At 45.7% G+C, this 17,505-nt stretch overlaps 1 protein-coding gene across 1 annotated transcript in view; it reads left to right on the forward strand.

The window, feature by feature from the left end:
- Positions 1-232: 232 nt before the first annotated feature.
- ELOVL6 (ELOVL fatty acid elongase 6) overlaps positions 233-17,505 on the forward strand; it is a 79,855-nt gene continuing 62,582 nt past the window's right edge. The window contains exon 1 of the mRNA XM_061994050.1: positions 233-510. Within this exon, the coding sequence (XP_061850034.1) occupies positions 422-510 (89 nt within the window). The 5' untranslated portion in view covers positions 233-421. The remainder of the gene's footprint in view (positions 511-17,505) is intronic.

The raw sequence follows: 17,505 nt of genomic DNA on the forward strand, positions 1-17,505 counted from the left end.
GGGCGCTTCTGTAGTAGTAACGGCCTGGTGGGGGGTGGGGGAGGGCGGGGGTGGTCAACGTTCCTCCGTTCCAGGCCGAGCACAGCGCCGGTGAGGAGCGGCGCCGTCCGCCGGGGTGCGGCGGGGAGCAGCGGGCGGGCGGCGGGAGGCGGGTGTCCCGGGTGGCGGCGGTGGCGGGCGGGCACTAAGACCGCGCCGCCCCCGGGCTCTGCGCGGCGGCCGCAGAAGAGGAGGAGACCGGCGGGCCCGGGAGGAGAGGCGCGGAGGCGAGCGGAGCTATGTTAAACCCGGGGTACCGCTGAGGCGGGGCAGCCAGGCCACAGGCGGGGGCTCTTCGGCGGCGGGCGCGCAGGGGCCCGGCTCCTGAGGCGGCGGCAGGCAGCATTTCGGCGCGGGGAGCGGCTCCGCAGCCACCGGGCCAATGAACATGTCAGTGTTGACTTTGCAGGAATACGAATTCGAGAAGCAGTTCAACGAGCATGCGGCCATCCAGTGGATGCAGGAGAACTGGTGAGTGCCGCCCCCGGGCCCCGCCGCCCGCCCGCCCGCCGGTCGGCATCGGCGGGGCGGCGCTGAGCCCATCCGGGTGCGTCCGGCGCGGCGCGGTGCGGTACTGCGCGGTGCGGTGCGGCGCGCCTCCGCGCCGCGCTGCGCGGGCACACGGGCGCTGCCGCCGGCGCTACCTGCGCGCCTGGGCAGGGGCCGCCCCGCCGCCGCCCTGCCGAGTTACGCAAGGCCGGGGCATCCCGCCGGCAGTGCGGCGCGGCGCGGTGTGGGCCCCGGGCCCCACTGCTGCCCGCTCCCGCCGCGCACCGGCCCTCCGGCTGGCCCGCCTGCGCGGAGAGACACACGTGCCGTGGCTCTGCCCTCGGCCTCCCCTGCCTCCATCCTTGTCCGTCTCTCCCCGCCGGTCACTCCCGCTCCCCGCGCAGTGCGCCCGTTGAAACAAGTTGCGTCTGTGCCTGCGCTCCCCGCCGAGCACCTTTTCCTGCCCCCCTCCCCTCCCCGTGTTCCTCATAAAACTTCATGTGCAGCCATGCGGCTATTAACTTTCCTGGCGTATGCGTGCGGCCGGGGAGCAGGGGCGAGCCGAGCTGCGGCAGGACCCGCGTGCCCGAAGGGGCTGTGCAGGGACCCGGAGGGGCTTCCCAGGCCGTGGTGAGACGGAGCCTCACGGCACGCATACAGCCTTGCCCGCCGAGGAGGAGCGCGGTTCCAGGACCCCGCACGCTGCTCTGCACTGGGCAGCCCCACTCTCGGGCACGGGCCGCTGCTACCCGGCCTTCGGTTGGAAGCTGGGAGGCAGGGGTGGCAGTCGCCCCTGCCTCCTCCCTCGGAGTCCCCTGCGTTGCTCTCGGGGCCGGCATCCCCCTCTCCATCATCCCCCTCTCCATCATGCCTACCCACACCTTCCTCCTGGTCCTCGCCCTGGGTCCATCCGCCTTCACGGGCCATGTGTTCATGCCTCACCCACGCTCACCCACTGCTGCACCATACCTAGCCACCCTCTCCTGGTTCCCAGGCTTGACCTTTGTGCTGCTCCTGTGGTCTATGTCAGCAGCTTTCCCCAACTTGTCTGCATGCCATCCCTCAGTGGTGCTGCCTGCCCACTCTGCTCCCTTGTCCCTGTTTCTCCCAATAAAGACCTTCCCCACGCCACGCTCATGTGAGATAAGATTGTCTCTAGGTCCAGGCTTGGATACCTCCATTTGCAAAACAGAATGGTCCCAGATCCTAGGTGGATCTCAGCCAGGGACTGGCTAGAAACTTCCAGTGGCTCATCTGGGCACTTTTAAGGGCAGTGTAATTAAAATGACCACTTAAGTGTCTGTGGGTCTCCGTACATTGGTCTGCAGGTTTGCTCATTAACTCTTGTGGAGTGCCTGGTGTCACTCATGTTTCAGGAGAAAGGAGACCACATAGATATTCTTGGGATTGAAGGGTTGGCTGCTTCATATTTTGTCCATGTTGCAGAAGAAAACTGGCATCAGAATAGGACAAACTGGTAAAAGAGGATGGAAGAGTTGATTACCTGAGTGTATATAGTAGCCAGATAACCCAGGAGAGATGCAGTTTAGATTAAAGAACATAACTAAGAACCAGAACTCCTGCTTCTTCTTCTTGGCTGTCCTGCACTCAGTGACATGACCTTGGGAACATTACATAACCTCTCCTAGGCCTCAGTTTCCACAGCAGGGAGGACTGGTGGGGGGTAAGGAGAGTGAGAGTAATAATGCTGAAATTTCCTCTTGAGGCACTTTGATGACTTAGGTAATGTTTGCCAAGTGTCTTGAAGATGTCAGGTACTATATAAATGCTAAGCAGTGTTATTAAAATCTCCTTGGCAGTCTGATGTGCTGCAGAGGTCGCTAGCTGTGACTCCATAACACCAAGCTCCCACTTCCCAGGTTCAAAGGAGGAAACAGTCGGTTTTATGCTGCCGAAGAGACATGATCTTGCTTTTCCATCTATTTTTCCTCCTCTAAGGGAATTGATGTTTTAATACCTTTGATTTACATGAAAGTAAAGGAGAAAGTGATCTGCTTATGGCCAGGGAACATTTCTGGAAACAAAATGGAGCTGTACCTGCTGACATCTCTGTTGTGGCAGAATTTTCGTGAAAATGCTGCTGAAGACTCTTCCCAGTTTCAGGTTAAATTGTGTAATTTTATCTTCAGGAAATTCACTTGTTTAATGAATCAGGTCCTGTTCCAGCACTTGAATTTTGTGAGAGTGCTTAACTTGGAAAATACAGCAGCCATAGAAGAAGACTTTTCTCCTTCATATCAGGGTGACACGATGGGTTTGCATATGCAGATGTCATTGACAGTATGTGGCATATGAACTTTGTAGGCGTAGCCTTAACATATACATTATTATCGTAAGAACGCCCTAAGATGAGGTTATTAAGTAGTAGTTTGTAGAGATAAACACAGCTGTTCATTCTTTGAAGAATGAACTTAGTCCATCAAGAAAATGGACTAAGTGGACTTGTTTCAGGAAAGACTGTGGCAGGACTTTGTACTGTAATGACCATTTAAATTAGGATGCAATATTAGTACAATGCCTAACAGGGAGGTAAACAAATTTTCTAGGTGTGTCACTTGTTATTTATTTCCATCTCAGAATTATTTCATGATACCTTACAAGGCAAAAAAAAAAAAAAAAAAAAAAAAAAAGAGAAAAAGGCTATAAGGTGTTAGAAGGGATGAAGTGGCTCGGAGGAGTTTGGATTTTGGGAAGCATCTTTGGAGTCTGACTAGGTCGCATATGTAGCCCAGTTTGAGGCAGGACATGAATCCCTTTACTTACCCTCTCAGTTCTAAGCTGGTTAAAGCACTGGCAAGCTCTTTTAATGATGACTGCATAAGACTAAAGCTGGAAAAGCTTGAAGGCATTGCGTAGGGGTAGCGGCATACCCCTAGGTACCAGTATGGTTGGTCTGAATGGATCACCATGCAAGGAATGAGATAACTAGTTCTGTTCAGCTGAGGCTCCTAGCTCTGTTCAGCCTCCTATCCTCCTAGGCCACTGCAGGCTCCGCCGCTCCCTGGGGCAAGTGCATGTCCTCTGCACTCACCAATTGCTAGCACTCAGGTTTTTTTTCAACATCCATACTAGGATTTGTTTCCTCACCGCCATCTGCCCCTAGAAACCATCCCTCTGAGGCTGGCATGAGTGGAGCCCATCTGATGGTGAATTGGTCTAACAGCAGTGAACATGATCCTCCTCACTTCATTCCAGATGTTCCTGCTTCAGTACAGAGAGGTCTCCATCCTGCAATATGCAGCACGCTGGAACGTCTTTAGAGCCTGGGCCTGGATTAGCAATGCTGTAAAGAGGCTACTGTTTTGACACAGAGGAAATATGAATAGTCTGTTGCCTGCTATTTATAAGCTGATGAGTTTTGTACCCCACTGCATGCTTGGCTTTATGTGTGTGAGCGTCCTTATGGTAAAGCCCCCAGACTGCCTGGTTCTCCTGCGGGGAGGCATAAATGGCAGAGCGAGGTTGCAGGCTGCAAAGGCAGACCTGCAGCCAGCTGATCTCTCAGGGCAAGAGCTGCCAGTTAGTTGTCTTCTCTAAATAAGCAAAGACAGGTTTTCAGAGGTTAAAGAATGACTAACAGGTCCATATACTCCTTACGCTATATATTGTGTAAAAACTGTTGTTGATGTACAATTACCTATAGTGCTATTAGGTAGCTTTTAATATAAGATACAATGTTGCTTTAAGATAAAATACAGTGTCTTATCTTGCTCCAGCCATGGGGTTTTGATTTCAGGATGACCAGGATTAAGTTAAATGTTTACGAAAACAATTGCTTAAAATGATTTCTCAAAGTCTTTCATCACCTACCCCCAGGCTTCTGCAAAGAGGGGAGAGGGATGAAGTAAGTAGTCTGATTTAAAAAAAAACAAACATATTTTTAAACCTTAAACTGCTGCATGAGAATTAAAGCAGCTCTAGTCTTTTATTTTTTGTGAATAAATACATTACCATTTTTGCAGGAGGTTCACAGTTCAGTCAGACATACAGCAACCAGGGCTGCAGTGCTGAGATACCGATTGCCGGCTGCAGCTGGTGAGGCAGCAAAATCTGGCGGGTGCTTAGGAACATCAAAGTGACAGAAGCATAGGGCCAGAGCGGTGACCGCTGCCGCACTCCTGCTCCATCGTGCTGCAGAGCACCAGGTTCAGGCATCAGCACGAAGTGATAGTTTTTCCTGTTATAATTGTCTGGCCAATAATAATTATCTTCAGATGTCTGCTGACGAGGGGCTCACCAATGGGGAGGCAGGAAGCCTGTGCTGACTGCACCGAGATTATCTGGGCGAGATGACGTCACGCAAAGGCTTGCCTAAAATCACAGAAACTTTTTCTGTGCTCCACTGGCTGCTGCAGAGCTCTGGCCATCCCTGCCCCTGACACAGCTGCCTTTGGGCAGGCTTCTCTCTCTTCTGCCTCTCCTGGATTTTTCTTCTCCTGTTTTTCTCCCTGGGAAGCCAAAGGTTAACCCTTGGCAGCCAGCAGCGTTCCCACAGGTAGTGGTAGGAGCTAAGTTGGAGCAGGATGGAAGAGGGGCAGGTTATTCCACAAGGATGCTGTGGGGCTTTGCTGCAGAAGCTGACCATTCTCATGAGTGAGCTTTCAATAAAGAGAGAAGCACTGGGAAAGGGCAGTTGGGCTTGTTTGTTTGTTTGTTTTAAAAGACTTTGGCAACTCAATCTCTAATCTGAAATTAACTTTGTGAAACTTAGATGAGTATAAACGTTTGTGCACTGGAAAAAAAAAAATCTCTTCAGAAAGTTATTTTTAACCATTTCTTACCAAAACTTTTATGTGGCCAAAGGCAGAAAGTGCAGCCAACGTGGAGAGAAATTTATCTTTTGGTGTCATTCGCTTTCAAAGCAAAACTGGAGATAGATGTTGAAGAGCAGAGGGTCAGCTAATTTGGATTTGAAAATGCACTTGCCTTCTAATAATTCACACAAGCATCACTGTCCAAGACAGATTTGTTTCCTAATTGCAGAACAAGCTTGCCTCATCCACTTAAGCTACTCTTACCTCATGCAGAAATCAAGAATGAGAGGCTGTATGTGTATCTTCAGGCATATATATGTGGCAGCCAAAAGTAATGTAAATTACTTTTTTTTCTTCTTGTTTTAATTCCCCTGAGCTCTTGCTAAACACCAGTGAAGGATGTAGAAGGGACTCTGCAGTTACCCTCTCCTCTTCACTGTGCCATCACAAGGACTCAAGGGGAAGATATATGAGTTGTTTTTTACCACAGAAAGACTGTTTTACTTGAACAAAATTCTGTCAGCCCAAGAATGTAGGCACAATGTGTAGTTGAAATGTGTAGCCACATTTCATTCTTAAGAGGGGAGTTTTGCTACTCTGCTGTGCAAACTGGCTATAAAGCTGACAGAGCCAGTGCACCACAGCTTTGGTGCTGCAGAGATCAGAGGATACCCACTCCTTCACCTTTCCTCCATCCTACAGGCCTTTCTGAGCAAAAGGCAGATATATTACAGAGCTCTGTCTCCTTAAAAATACAAGAGTGGAGTCTATGGGCAGTAACAGTACATGTCCTTTCAGAGTTCAGGTATCTTCTGCCTATATATGGTGCTTGGAGGAAAAAAAAAAAAGAAGGGAAGATTAAAAAAAAGGAAAAGATGATGGCAAAAATCATCATCTTGAAGATAAATAAAGCACTGTCTTGTGGGTTCAGCCTACCACTGAAACATAGGCATTGGCCTTTTGCTTACTCTGTCCTTAGAATGTGAACACATCTCTCCTCATGTTGCTTCATTAATTTTTAAGCTTCCGAGATTGAAGACATCACTTCTGCTTTGTGAAACATCATGTGCTTTTGGGAATAATAAACTTGTAAGAAAGGAGCAAGAAGTGAGCATGTCTTTGGCCAAGGTCATTATCCCACATCAAGAAGACAGCAGTTTGTGCAACAACAACATGTGAGTTGCTGTTGGCTGTTTGCTGTCAGGTTGTACATGCTTCTGGGCTCTTTCTAGGCACTGCAGTGGCATTCCTTTCCTGATTGCCAATTTTTGGTCATACCTTGCTGATGAGCCACTATTATTTAGGCTGGTGTGTTTTTTCTTCCTATTAGTTCTTCCGAGGCAGATACTGTGTGTACATGTCCCTTGCAACCTAGAAAAGTATAAAAATACGTCTTCTTTAAAAGCAGTGAATAAAATTTATGTGGGGACAGCTTCCATATTCTTCTCTTCCCTCAAGTAGACACAGTATGGTTGTCTGTAATCTGGTAAGAGAAGCACTGTAGACAGGCTACGATAATTTGTTAGATCCTGGTCTTTTAATGAACTCTTGTGTGGGTAGATGTCACCTTTTAATGGGGCTCAGGGTAAGCAGGGGACTGCTGCTTGTAACTCATTGCGTGATTAGGGTCTCAATTACTCCATTTTCTGCAATGACTAACATAACTGGCCTTTTCACTGACCCCCTTGCTGACAATGCAGTGAGCATTCATATCCAGTAGTACAGTTACTGCTCCTTAAAAAGTCAAACATGGTCAGTTCCTAATGGTCTCAGCAGAGATAGGTCTGGCTGAGTATTCAACTCTCAAATTTATGTGCAGTGTTTGCCATCAGTCTCTTCTTCACAGCCATCTATAGTGGTGCTACGAATAAAAGGGTGTTTTGTACTTTTTTCTTCCTTTATGTCATTACACAATCTCTGCACCTTGCTCAAGAGTCTGTCCCAGGCCCTTTTCATCTGACTTTGATCTGCTATCTCTTATCGACAGGGATAAAAAGGGGGAAAAAAATTGTAAGGAAAAGGCTGTAGTATTTTTGTCTTCATGACTGTGTTAGCACTGGCAGACTGGTACCTCTCAAGCGTTGGGGGCCCAGAGAGAGAGGACAGGCTGATGGGGAGCACAGAGACCCTTCTCTGCAAAGGTGGTGTCAGTATATAGCTGAATGTGTCATCAGGTACAGACCTGAGGTTTCAGGTTTTTTTATTTTGCTTTGAGGTAAACTTACATTAGTGTTTATGGAGCTTTCCACAGCTTTCAGAATGATTTTGTAGTGCAGTGTCCACTGAGACTGCACAAGGCAAAATGAAGTAAAACACTTTTTGGAAGGCTTAACTGGGGTTTAGTCTGGAGAAGATGAGGCTGCAGAGAGACCTTATCACTCTCTCCAATTACCTAAAAGGAGGATGAAGTGAGGTGGGAATCAGTCTCTCCTCCCAAATAATAAGTGATAAGACAAGAGGAAACAGCCTCAAATTGGGCCAGGGGAGGTTTAGATCGGATATTAGGAAGAACTTTTTCGTGGAGATGGTTGTTAGACACTGGAACAGGCAACCCAGGGAGGTAGTGGAGTCACTGTCCTTGGAGATATTTAAAAGACATGTAGATGAGGTGCTGAGGGACATGGTTTAGTGGTGGACTTTGCAGAGTTAGGTTAGTGGTTGGACTCAATGATTTTAAAGGTGTTTTCCAACCAAACAATTCTATGATTCTTTTTTTCTCTGCAACCATTTTGTCAGCCCATTTGAGCCTTGTCCCACATTGGAGAAGGGTTTTGCACTTGGTCTGTGTCTACACAGTGCCTAGCACAATAGTGCCCCATCCATGACCAAAACATCCCAGACTGCTGCTACTACCAGCCATGCTGTTCCCCTGTGTGTCACAGCGTCCCATCCCCTTGGGCAGGGTTTCGTGGTGGAGGCTGGTGCAGCCTGGTGAAGTGCTCTGCAGGGATACCCAACTTGGCATTATGCAAGTGGGCAGCAGAATGGGGAACAGGAGGTCTGTGGCTGCACTCAGGCTAATTCAAGGAGAAAATTCTATCACCTCATGTGCAGGGTTTGCCAATGTGGTTATCATTGCTTTCAGATTCAAAGCAGCAATGGTACCTCATACTGCCTTTCACTATGTGCGCCATTGCAGTCCTTCAATTGGAGATCTTGTTCTCTTTTGTGAGGACATCTTACGTTTTGGTTAGCACGAGTCTTACTTATGGACTAGGAGCAAGGTGGAAGGACTCCAAAAACAACATGACCTCCATTTGGCCAGAGAGGGGACTGAGATCCTGCAGAGCAGGCATGCCATGAAATGATGAAATGATGGGCAGATCTTGCACCTGATAAGCAGTCCTTGACCTCCTGAGGGAAAACCAGGTATTCGGGAAGAAGAGAGTGTGTTGCAAGTCAACGGTTTACCTCATGCAGGGGGATTTGGGGCTTTGCCGAGTACATGCAGTGGTTTAGGTGCTGCATGGCACGCAGGGGAATGATGGTCAATAACATCTCTGAGAACGTGAGGAGCCTGACTTTAAACTGAATGGAGCCACAGCCACCTTGTACAAGTCAGGCATCTGTCTGTCAGGTACAGCTCTTCAGAGAGTGCCCGAGTCCCATGATTTCAATGGAACAGAGACCTGTGTCATCTCTGAAAATTACTACTCAGCTGTAAAACAGGGGACAATTCCATCCTGGGGATATTCAAAGTTGTTTTTTTACCATGTCACAAAGGTGATCCTGAGATGGCAAGACCTGTATAATAACTACGTTAAAGAAAACAGTCTCGTGGTATTACTATGCAGATTTACACTTTTACTATCACTGAAGAATACTTTATTCTTGACAGGGATGTGGGGCAAAGTTTGTTTCATTGTGACAAACTGAGTAGTAAGAAGGGTTGCTGTGTCAGAGGCAAGACAGCTTATTGTTGGTATCATGGGATTAAACTGCAAAAGTCAGGATTATTCCTAATTTCAAATTTACGGAAAGAACTGTGCTTGAAACAGTCTAATAAAACAGACTATTCAACATCTTCTGATGGTAAGTTTTAAATAGAATTTTAAAAATGTTTTTTTGTAATTATTTTCAGCATATGAAACTTACAAGCTGAGCTAAAAATGAGTTGGACATCATCCATGATTATGAGCTCCCCAATTTGAATACACTGGTTTCCATATCCAATGGCCTCAGTTACCCCTGGACATAAAACTTAAGGTTGGCCAAGAACTTTATTGAGGACAAATATCTGCCCCACGTCTCGAGCCGTCAGTAGTATAAATAAAACTGGAAAGAGCAGTCCTGAAGGGTGCCATTTAATGTTTTGAGGGGAAGAAACAATGGGTCAACCAAAATGATATTACTGAGGAGTCTGATCTTCTGGCTAATAATATAGTTTGTTTTTCTCTTTTCTTTTTTCCCCCCTTCTGTTATTTTTTTTATTTAGAACTATTAAGAGACACTTAAGATAATAGTAAAGTCTCCTAAGTATAAGCAAAAGTAGGATCCAAAGTCACCGTATTGTCCTGTTTGGATAGTGGTTTAATTAACAAATGTTTATAAAGTCTGTTTTTTTCCTCATGTTATTTTCCTTTTATCTTTAATTTGGAATTTTTCCTCTAGGTCTCCTCTTGTGCATCTGCTGAATGCTGGTCTTCTGTAAACATTAATCGGAGTTTAGTGGTTTCCAACACGTAAAAGCTCCAGGCATTTGAAAGTCCTGTGTTTTCTTTCTTTCCGTTCTCCCCAGAGAGGCTGGCTGTCCAGCGTCTTTTCCACATCTTACAGGCCACAAGGAAGAGAGACGTGGGTTATTAGCAGGAAATTCTGTGGACACCTTGCATTTCAATTCCTTACTAGTTGTCTCTTCATCCTCCTTGGCTTGACAGCCAAACAGAAAATTCTGAGCTATTTTGTACATAGTGGTGATGTCTAGATCCTCTTGTCTTCATTAAGTCCCTTCACTTTCCATTGACACAGTATCTCTGGGACTGATGGCTGCCCTGGCCCATGTTAGACCTTGAGGTCTCATCGTCAGTGGAGCTTGCTGGGTCTCTTCTCCTGGCTGTGAAAGGGGAGGTGGCCCTTGTGCATGGCTGTCTTCATGCTCATGGGAGACAGACTCAAATCCCGTACAACTCGCTGGTGATTTTGCTGTGTTTCCTAGGTGAAAGCTGAAGTTGTGAGGATGTGCTAAGGGAACTTGCTGATGAGAGTGCATGACATTGATTGCAGATCCCTGGATAGGTAGAAGTATTTCAAGATGCATAATGTTACCTTTACACTATTTTATGAAGGCATTTCCCTGTCACATTTTTTCATAAGATGCTGTTGTTTGCCACTATCTGAAAGAAGATGCTGACCTAATTCAACCTTTGATCTGGCCTGATCGTTCCTGCATGCTTAAATACCCTTTTTTTGATCACATGCTTGATAAAGAAATTACTATTTTTGGTACTAGTCTTGCCAAAACTATTTGGAACATTCTCTCTTGCATGGCTCTGTGTACACAAACCATCAGTTTATTTTGTTTAATCATTATTTGTTGTTTCATAATTCTGTAAATATTGTGGAGTTAAATCAATTATTTTAAAATCTTACCTAGATTGGCAGTTCATACTGAAAATGCCCAGCAATCCTACATACTGTGGCATTTCTGGGAGTCTGATGCTAGGCTAGATATCCCTCCTGTGCAAGGCACTGCCCATGGATGCTCTGAAAAACTCTCTCTTGCCCCTAGCAGCTTGTGGATTTAGTTTAAGTCTAGTAGTACCCCAGGCAGACAAAACTCATTCTTACTTTTGGAAGGGTTTAGATAAGTTATTGCTTATCTAAACAACACAAGCCAGATCTCCGCAACTGTGTTGCCACTGTCTCTGTGACTTGGTGGGGAGATTTGCATCTGTCCCAGTGGAGGGAGGATGGCTTCAGACAATCAAACACCATAGGTTAAAATAACTTCATAGCACTGAAAGGAATCCTCAGCTAGTGTGTCCTTGTTCACTGACTTCTGATATCACATCTGAAGTCTATTTTTTTTTCTCATTTTTAATGGCTTCCCATAAGCTTTCTTGCATTTTTCAAGAGCTCCTCTCCTATGTCAGTGCTTACGTCATGGACAAATTCTAAAATTTAGTTTAAAGGCAGGATCAACACCAGGTACTCCTATTGCAACACTTAGAGCCAGACTGTCAGAAGGCTGTTGTACTTGGTATGCTCACACTTGTTAGGAAACTAAAGAAAATGTTTTACTTAAAGAAGTGTTTTGAAAACCTGGCCCTAGATGTTCATGAGAGGTGGTCCCTGTGTAATGGTACCCCTGTATAAAGATGGGACAGTGCATGTCTTTCCCAGATTCCTCCACATATGTCTTTTGATCTTGCTTGGGAGATTTGTGTGTCAGAGATCCTGGTATTTGGTGGTTACAGAGAGTTTATATTACTGTTCACTCATTCAGTCCTTTGAGTATGCTGCAGGCACTGGTGATGCGATTTGTCTGACCACTCATAGACGCCTGCTATGTAAGGTGTCTGAGTCATCTCATCCTGAAATAGGGAGCTGAGATAAGTTGCATCCTAAAACCACTCCCTTCTCTGCACCAAATGTAGGGAGACTCCAGGGAGCTAATTGGATTGTAGTTGTTTCCAGCTATCCCTCTTTTTCCCTCACTGTGCATTTTCCTTTTTTTCCGCAGATATCTTATGTTTTTTGATTTTTATCACCTCTTCACTCTTCCTTTTCCATTTTCTCTCTATCTTTTCCCCATTCAGGAACAGTCAAGCCAGCAGCATGGGTGGCTGGGAAAGCCCTGTGTACTTCTGTAAAAGGGTCTTCACGGTGGGAAACAACTGGGGTGTGTTTTGGTGCTGGGCTGATGGAGCTGTGCAGTGCAGACCTCACTCTGAGCTGTCACCAGGGGAACAGGAAAATGTCCTGCAGTGAGGGTAGTCCCTCTGGCACCTTCTGATGGAGGCACTTGGATCTTGACTTTTGGACAATAACGAAAGTAGTGCTTGCTTAGAGCTTTCCTCAGCTCCATCATATCCCGTTATAAAAGGAGCCTGTCTTTTAAAAGCCACATTCCAGTCATTAGCTGGAAAAAGCCTAAATTAAGTCTACAGTAAACCTTCTATTGGCTTCAATGTAAGAGATTTAGTTCCTAAAATTGAATGTGTTGGCTAAATGTAATGTGGCATCTGGTATGTAAAATGATTATGACAATTCACATATTTTGAAATAGTCATTACTGTAAATGAAATAATTGGAAAAGATGCTAGAAGAATATGAAGGGGAAAGAAATTGTGCCTATATTTGGGAAGAAATGCACACCAGGCTGATAATATGGGCAGTCCAGAGATTAGAGAGAAATAGTAAAGATAAGAGCTACCACAGCTTTTTACTGTGTGATGTATGAGCAGATATCCTCCCTGAGCTTTCTATGCATGCCCTTAATAGAGAGGAAAAATGGACTAGGGTAACAAAAAAGGAGCTCTTGGCATTTATCCTGTATCAGTGTTAAAGCTGGGAATGCACATTTTGACCTCAGGCTTTCCAAATGCCCTTCTTGCTGTAGCAGTCCCAATGACTTCAACTGTTGCGGTGTCTTAGAGCGTCTTCCGTAATGAAATGCTGGTGGCTTTGGAGTAGGCATGTGAAGATACTGAGGATAGTCCTTCAGTTTATCTGAGTGAACTCTTACAGGTATGGTGAGGAGTTTTGAATTGCATAAATTAAAATGGCATATACAGTTGAGGGAGGCTTTTGACAGACTGCAGGTATTTTGCCTACACTTTTATGATTATGTTCCAACATTGTGATTATGTTCCATCTTCATAGGCTGTGTCCCAATGACCTTAGTTATGATCCATATTTATCGCTAGCAGAGAGTAGGCCTTTTTCCATTAAACTGGATAGCGGTGTATTTGTTTGCAGGGGATGTGAATTTGGCTTCAGACATCTTTAACCAATTTGCGTTGTTTAAATTTTCAAGAATGAATCTTTCAAGTTGCTCCTGTATTGTTAAAATACCTATATGTCTTGAAAGAGGAACACTTGTGTTCACTGTATGACCATGGAGAGTTATGGTATTTCAGTATCTTTTTTGCCCTTTGCTAAGGTCTAGAGTGAATCCCATACTCACTTTTTTTTTGGTGAGTTGGATGCTTTAATGACAGATCTCTATAATGTAATATTTCTAATGAAAGAGGAATGTCTTGGAAGTGGTGGATCTGCACAGCTACCAAGGCTGCTTGAGAGCTGCCCAAAGCTATTGCAACTGGAAGCCTTGCCAAATTAGAATGACCATTCTACTATTTTCAGCTGAGGTCTTTCTTCTTAGCTCCCAAGTCCTATATGACATTAAAAAAACCCGAAGACTTTGGTTCCCAGCACTTTTGAGAGCTTCCCATTGTGCATGAACTTGGTACTATCATTCATTTTCCCTGGCTGCTAGCCAGGCCTGTGAGGCAACAGGGACAGCCTCCCAATCACCCAGGTTGCATAAGGGGGTGATGTCAAGGTGGGTTGCCTTGGGTTTGCTGGCACTGGAGTAGCTTCCCAGGGCTGAACTTTTGCCCTGTGCCACGTAGATGCAAACACCTCAGCAGGTAGGTGAACTGCCTGCCTGTGCCACAACTATCTACCATGACATCTCCCAGGGACGTGACCTCCTGCGGCGGAGTGGAGCAAAGAGGAAGGGACTGATGGAGGCAGTAAATGATCAAACTGCTCCTCCTGCTTTGCCCAGAGGCTGCCTGCGTGGCTGTTCTGAGAAAAGTCCCAGAGATGGCACGGCATCAACACGTGTCCTTTTGTGTTTAGTGCAGATGAAAACATGTATGCTGAGGTGCTCATAGCTGGTGCCCAAAATGTTGCATCCATGCAGTCTGAATGGTTTCCTTCTACCTATGTGAGTGGGGATAAATACTCTTAAGCTGTGAATCAGAGAAACATCCTTCTCTTAACTGAATCTTGCAGTCTGCTATGATCATGCCCTGTGGTCTGGTCCCTAGACTATCCTGCTCAACCTGCTTCATTCAAAGAGTGAGCAAGGCACTCATCCAAAGAACGACAGACTTTCAAGGACTTTCACAATTAAAATTGGGGTCTGGGATTCACCCAAGTCAGTGGGAGACATGCCTGTGACTTGAATGGGAAGAAGATGTAAATTTTTATGCATGAATACATGAGGTAGCTCTAGAGTTTAGCCACAGCTTTTGTTCAGACAGAGATATGAGTGTTGCTGAAGTTGGAATAAGCTGCCATCCTGCAGATTTCCTGCAAGAATATTGATGAAGAGGATGTGAATGCAGGATGTGGCTATGGAGTAAGTGGTATTATGTGGGGAGATAACTACAAGACATAAAGAAGACACTGAGAAGAGCTTGTTTCCCAGAGATTGGCTTACGTGCAATCCTTGCAGTGCAAATACTCCTCTTCCAGAGTAAGACTACCTGTCTCCAAAGTTAACCAGTTAATGCGAGCAGAGGCTTAGACTACTTTCTGCTGTGCTCTGGGGTAGTGGCTTTGTGCTGGAAAAAGCCTCATGGAACAGAAAGGAGAAAGAAATGTCAGTTTGATCAGGGTGTGTTGACTCACAGGAGACGTTCTGGAGATATGTTAAGCAGGTATTAAATAGCTCTTGCTTTATAAATATAATTTACAAAATCAAGTATCCTCTTCAGGGTGCTAGAGTGTATAAGAATATGACTTAATTAGAGTCTGCATTTTCCAAGTGGCAAAAACCCAGGATTTAGTGCATAAAAACTGCAAGTTTGCTGGTGCCTTGAAATCCAATGATTTTTGCCAAGCTTCTTGGCCTTGCACCTTGCTTTTTCTTCCCACTCAATGCTTTCTGCAACTGTATCCATTAAACTTGTTGCAGTGGTTTGTGCTTTGTGTGATGGGAGAGATTCAGACCTGCCTTATCTCACGGCCATTTGCAGAGGGGCAGGTCACTAAGTCACTTGTTTTTCAGAGAAATGCAGGCTGGCAGGAGGATGAGCCAGACCACAGGCTAATTTGTAAACAGGCTCAGTGGAGCGTTTCATGGCCTGCAAAGTGACTGGGCTAATCCTGGAAACCTGCAGCCTTTATCATGACACCTGACACCGCAGCACAGGCGGCTTCCTCTGATTTACCAGATTTCCACACTCACATCTCCGTCTTGCTAAGCATGGCACAGATTTTTTGCTTTCCCAGACTTAAGGGGATGGGAGGGGAGGGTGTTATGAAGGAAATCTGCATTAAAACCTTCCCCAAAAATGTGTGAAAATGAGAGGCCCCCTTGCAAAAGGAAGGTCCAGGTTATTGGGGATGTGAATTTATCTGCAGAGAGAACAGCCTCCTAGTACATTCAGAAATGCTCAACTAACATATTGCTTACATTTGCTGACTCACTCTTGCACTGCCTATTTCTTTCTTGTTCCCTGGATGTGTTGATTTTTATCTCTGTTACTAGGGCTGTGCCCCAGACACTGTATAATCAGCGTGTTTGTGTTTGGCTCCGGTGGTGGTGGGAGGTATCTACATTAGGATACAACCCTTAATGTAAATCACTGGCAAGTGAATAACAGCAACATAATACAGGGTCGTGAACCACACTCCCCCTGTGCCCCAGCATGGGAAGAAGGGCTGTGAAAAGCTGTTCTTGGGACAGGGACATCCCCAGCATCACTGCCTAGGACTTTGCACCACTGGCTGCATTCAGTCTTACTCTCTCTTCAGGTTTCCTCAATGCTATTTTAATTAATTTAAAATCGGCCTCATGCTTTCAGCTGTAGAAGATACCAACGCAGTCAGCCTGTTTCTGAAAGCACTTTCAGAGTGGGAACTGTACCCAGGCATGGCTGAAAACTGTGCTGTAGTTGCTGGATTCCTGTTGTCCTGCTTTTCCAGGAGGCATGAGAGTGATCAAAGGCCCTGCTTACCACCAACCCTGGTCCAGGATGCTCCTGGAAGGGCTTCATCTGGCTCCTCCTCTCTGGGTGAGCTGCAGCAGCTCTGTATTCTCTCTGCCCTGCTTGCTCTGCCCTGAACACTTTGATCTTTCACCCAGAGCCATTAAGCATCTCTGTTTCTTGCCAGTTCAAAGGATGTCTGTTCCTGATGTGCAATGCTTGTGTGCTTCTGGAGGTACGGTTCATTTCCTGTATGTCTTCTCAAATGCCACTGGGCTTACGTGACACTCCTAAAATGTTTGAGGATCCAGGTTAGTATGCAAGAACAATTATATCTTCATTTTCTTTTTCACTTTTTCACCACACTTAAAAGTTTAATCTATGAGTATTTGAGAAGTTTGTGACTATACTGTCTTCTTGATCTCTTTTGAACAGGCCACCATTTATTTTTCTGTCTAGCTTGTGTAGGGCTAGTTTGAAGCTGATCTCATTAAGTTGCCATCTCATAACACTCTTTTAATCAGATGATGTCCAAGGTTTTCCCAGCAATCCTCATGCAAGGAATGACATTTCATGGCCAATTACCAGGGAACTAATTAGAAGACAATTTCTTCCCTCATGATTCAAAGAGTGTTATATATGCATTCCCAGGAGATCGTACCACACAGCATCACCTTGTAGCAGCATTGCTTTGACTGAAGTGTACTTTTTCCCTTCATGCCTTTTCTTCTTCATCAATTTTGTGTCAGGCTGGGAGCAGACAGACGGTGGTCCCCAACATCACCAAGCAGAATCCAGCAGTGACAATGCCTTTGAAACCCTCCTTGCGTTGAAACTACACCCCTTGTGCACTGGTTCTGTGCAGCGGTAGCTGAATAGAGGCACCCTTCTGAGTGCTTGGGCATGGTAGTTCTGCTTTAAGGAACTTTGGCCTGGAAAAGGCTGCATTTTTGGTTCTTTTTAGGCACACTTACTTTTCTCAGGCTAAACAGTATTTATGCTATTTCAGTCATCCAGGTTCAGTGAGATCAGCAAACAGAATTTGCAAACAGAAATTCTAGGTTTGAAAATCTTGGCATATTTGATTGTGAGTTTTATAAGTGCTGGAGGGCATTAAACGTGCAACTTCTCTTACATCTTCTCCTGTTAGCTGTTTCTTTGTAGTGGAAATGACTGTCAGCTTCTTGAACAAAGCTCTGAAAGCCCTCCAGGCATTTCAGTGGCAATACTAAGGACTTGTGACCAGCTTTACTCACTTTTGAATTTACATTTTTGTCACTGATCCTGAATACATATTGGACCAAATATATACGCAA

The sequence above is a fragment of the Colius striatus genome, chromosome 3, assembly GCF_028858725.1.
Source record: "Colius striatus isolate bColStr4 chromosome 3, bColStr4.1.hap1, whole genome shotgun sequence".
NCBI lineage: Eukaryota > Metazoa > Chordata > Aves > Coliiformes > Coliidae > Colius > Colius striatus.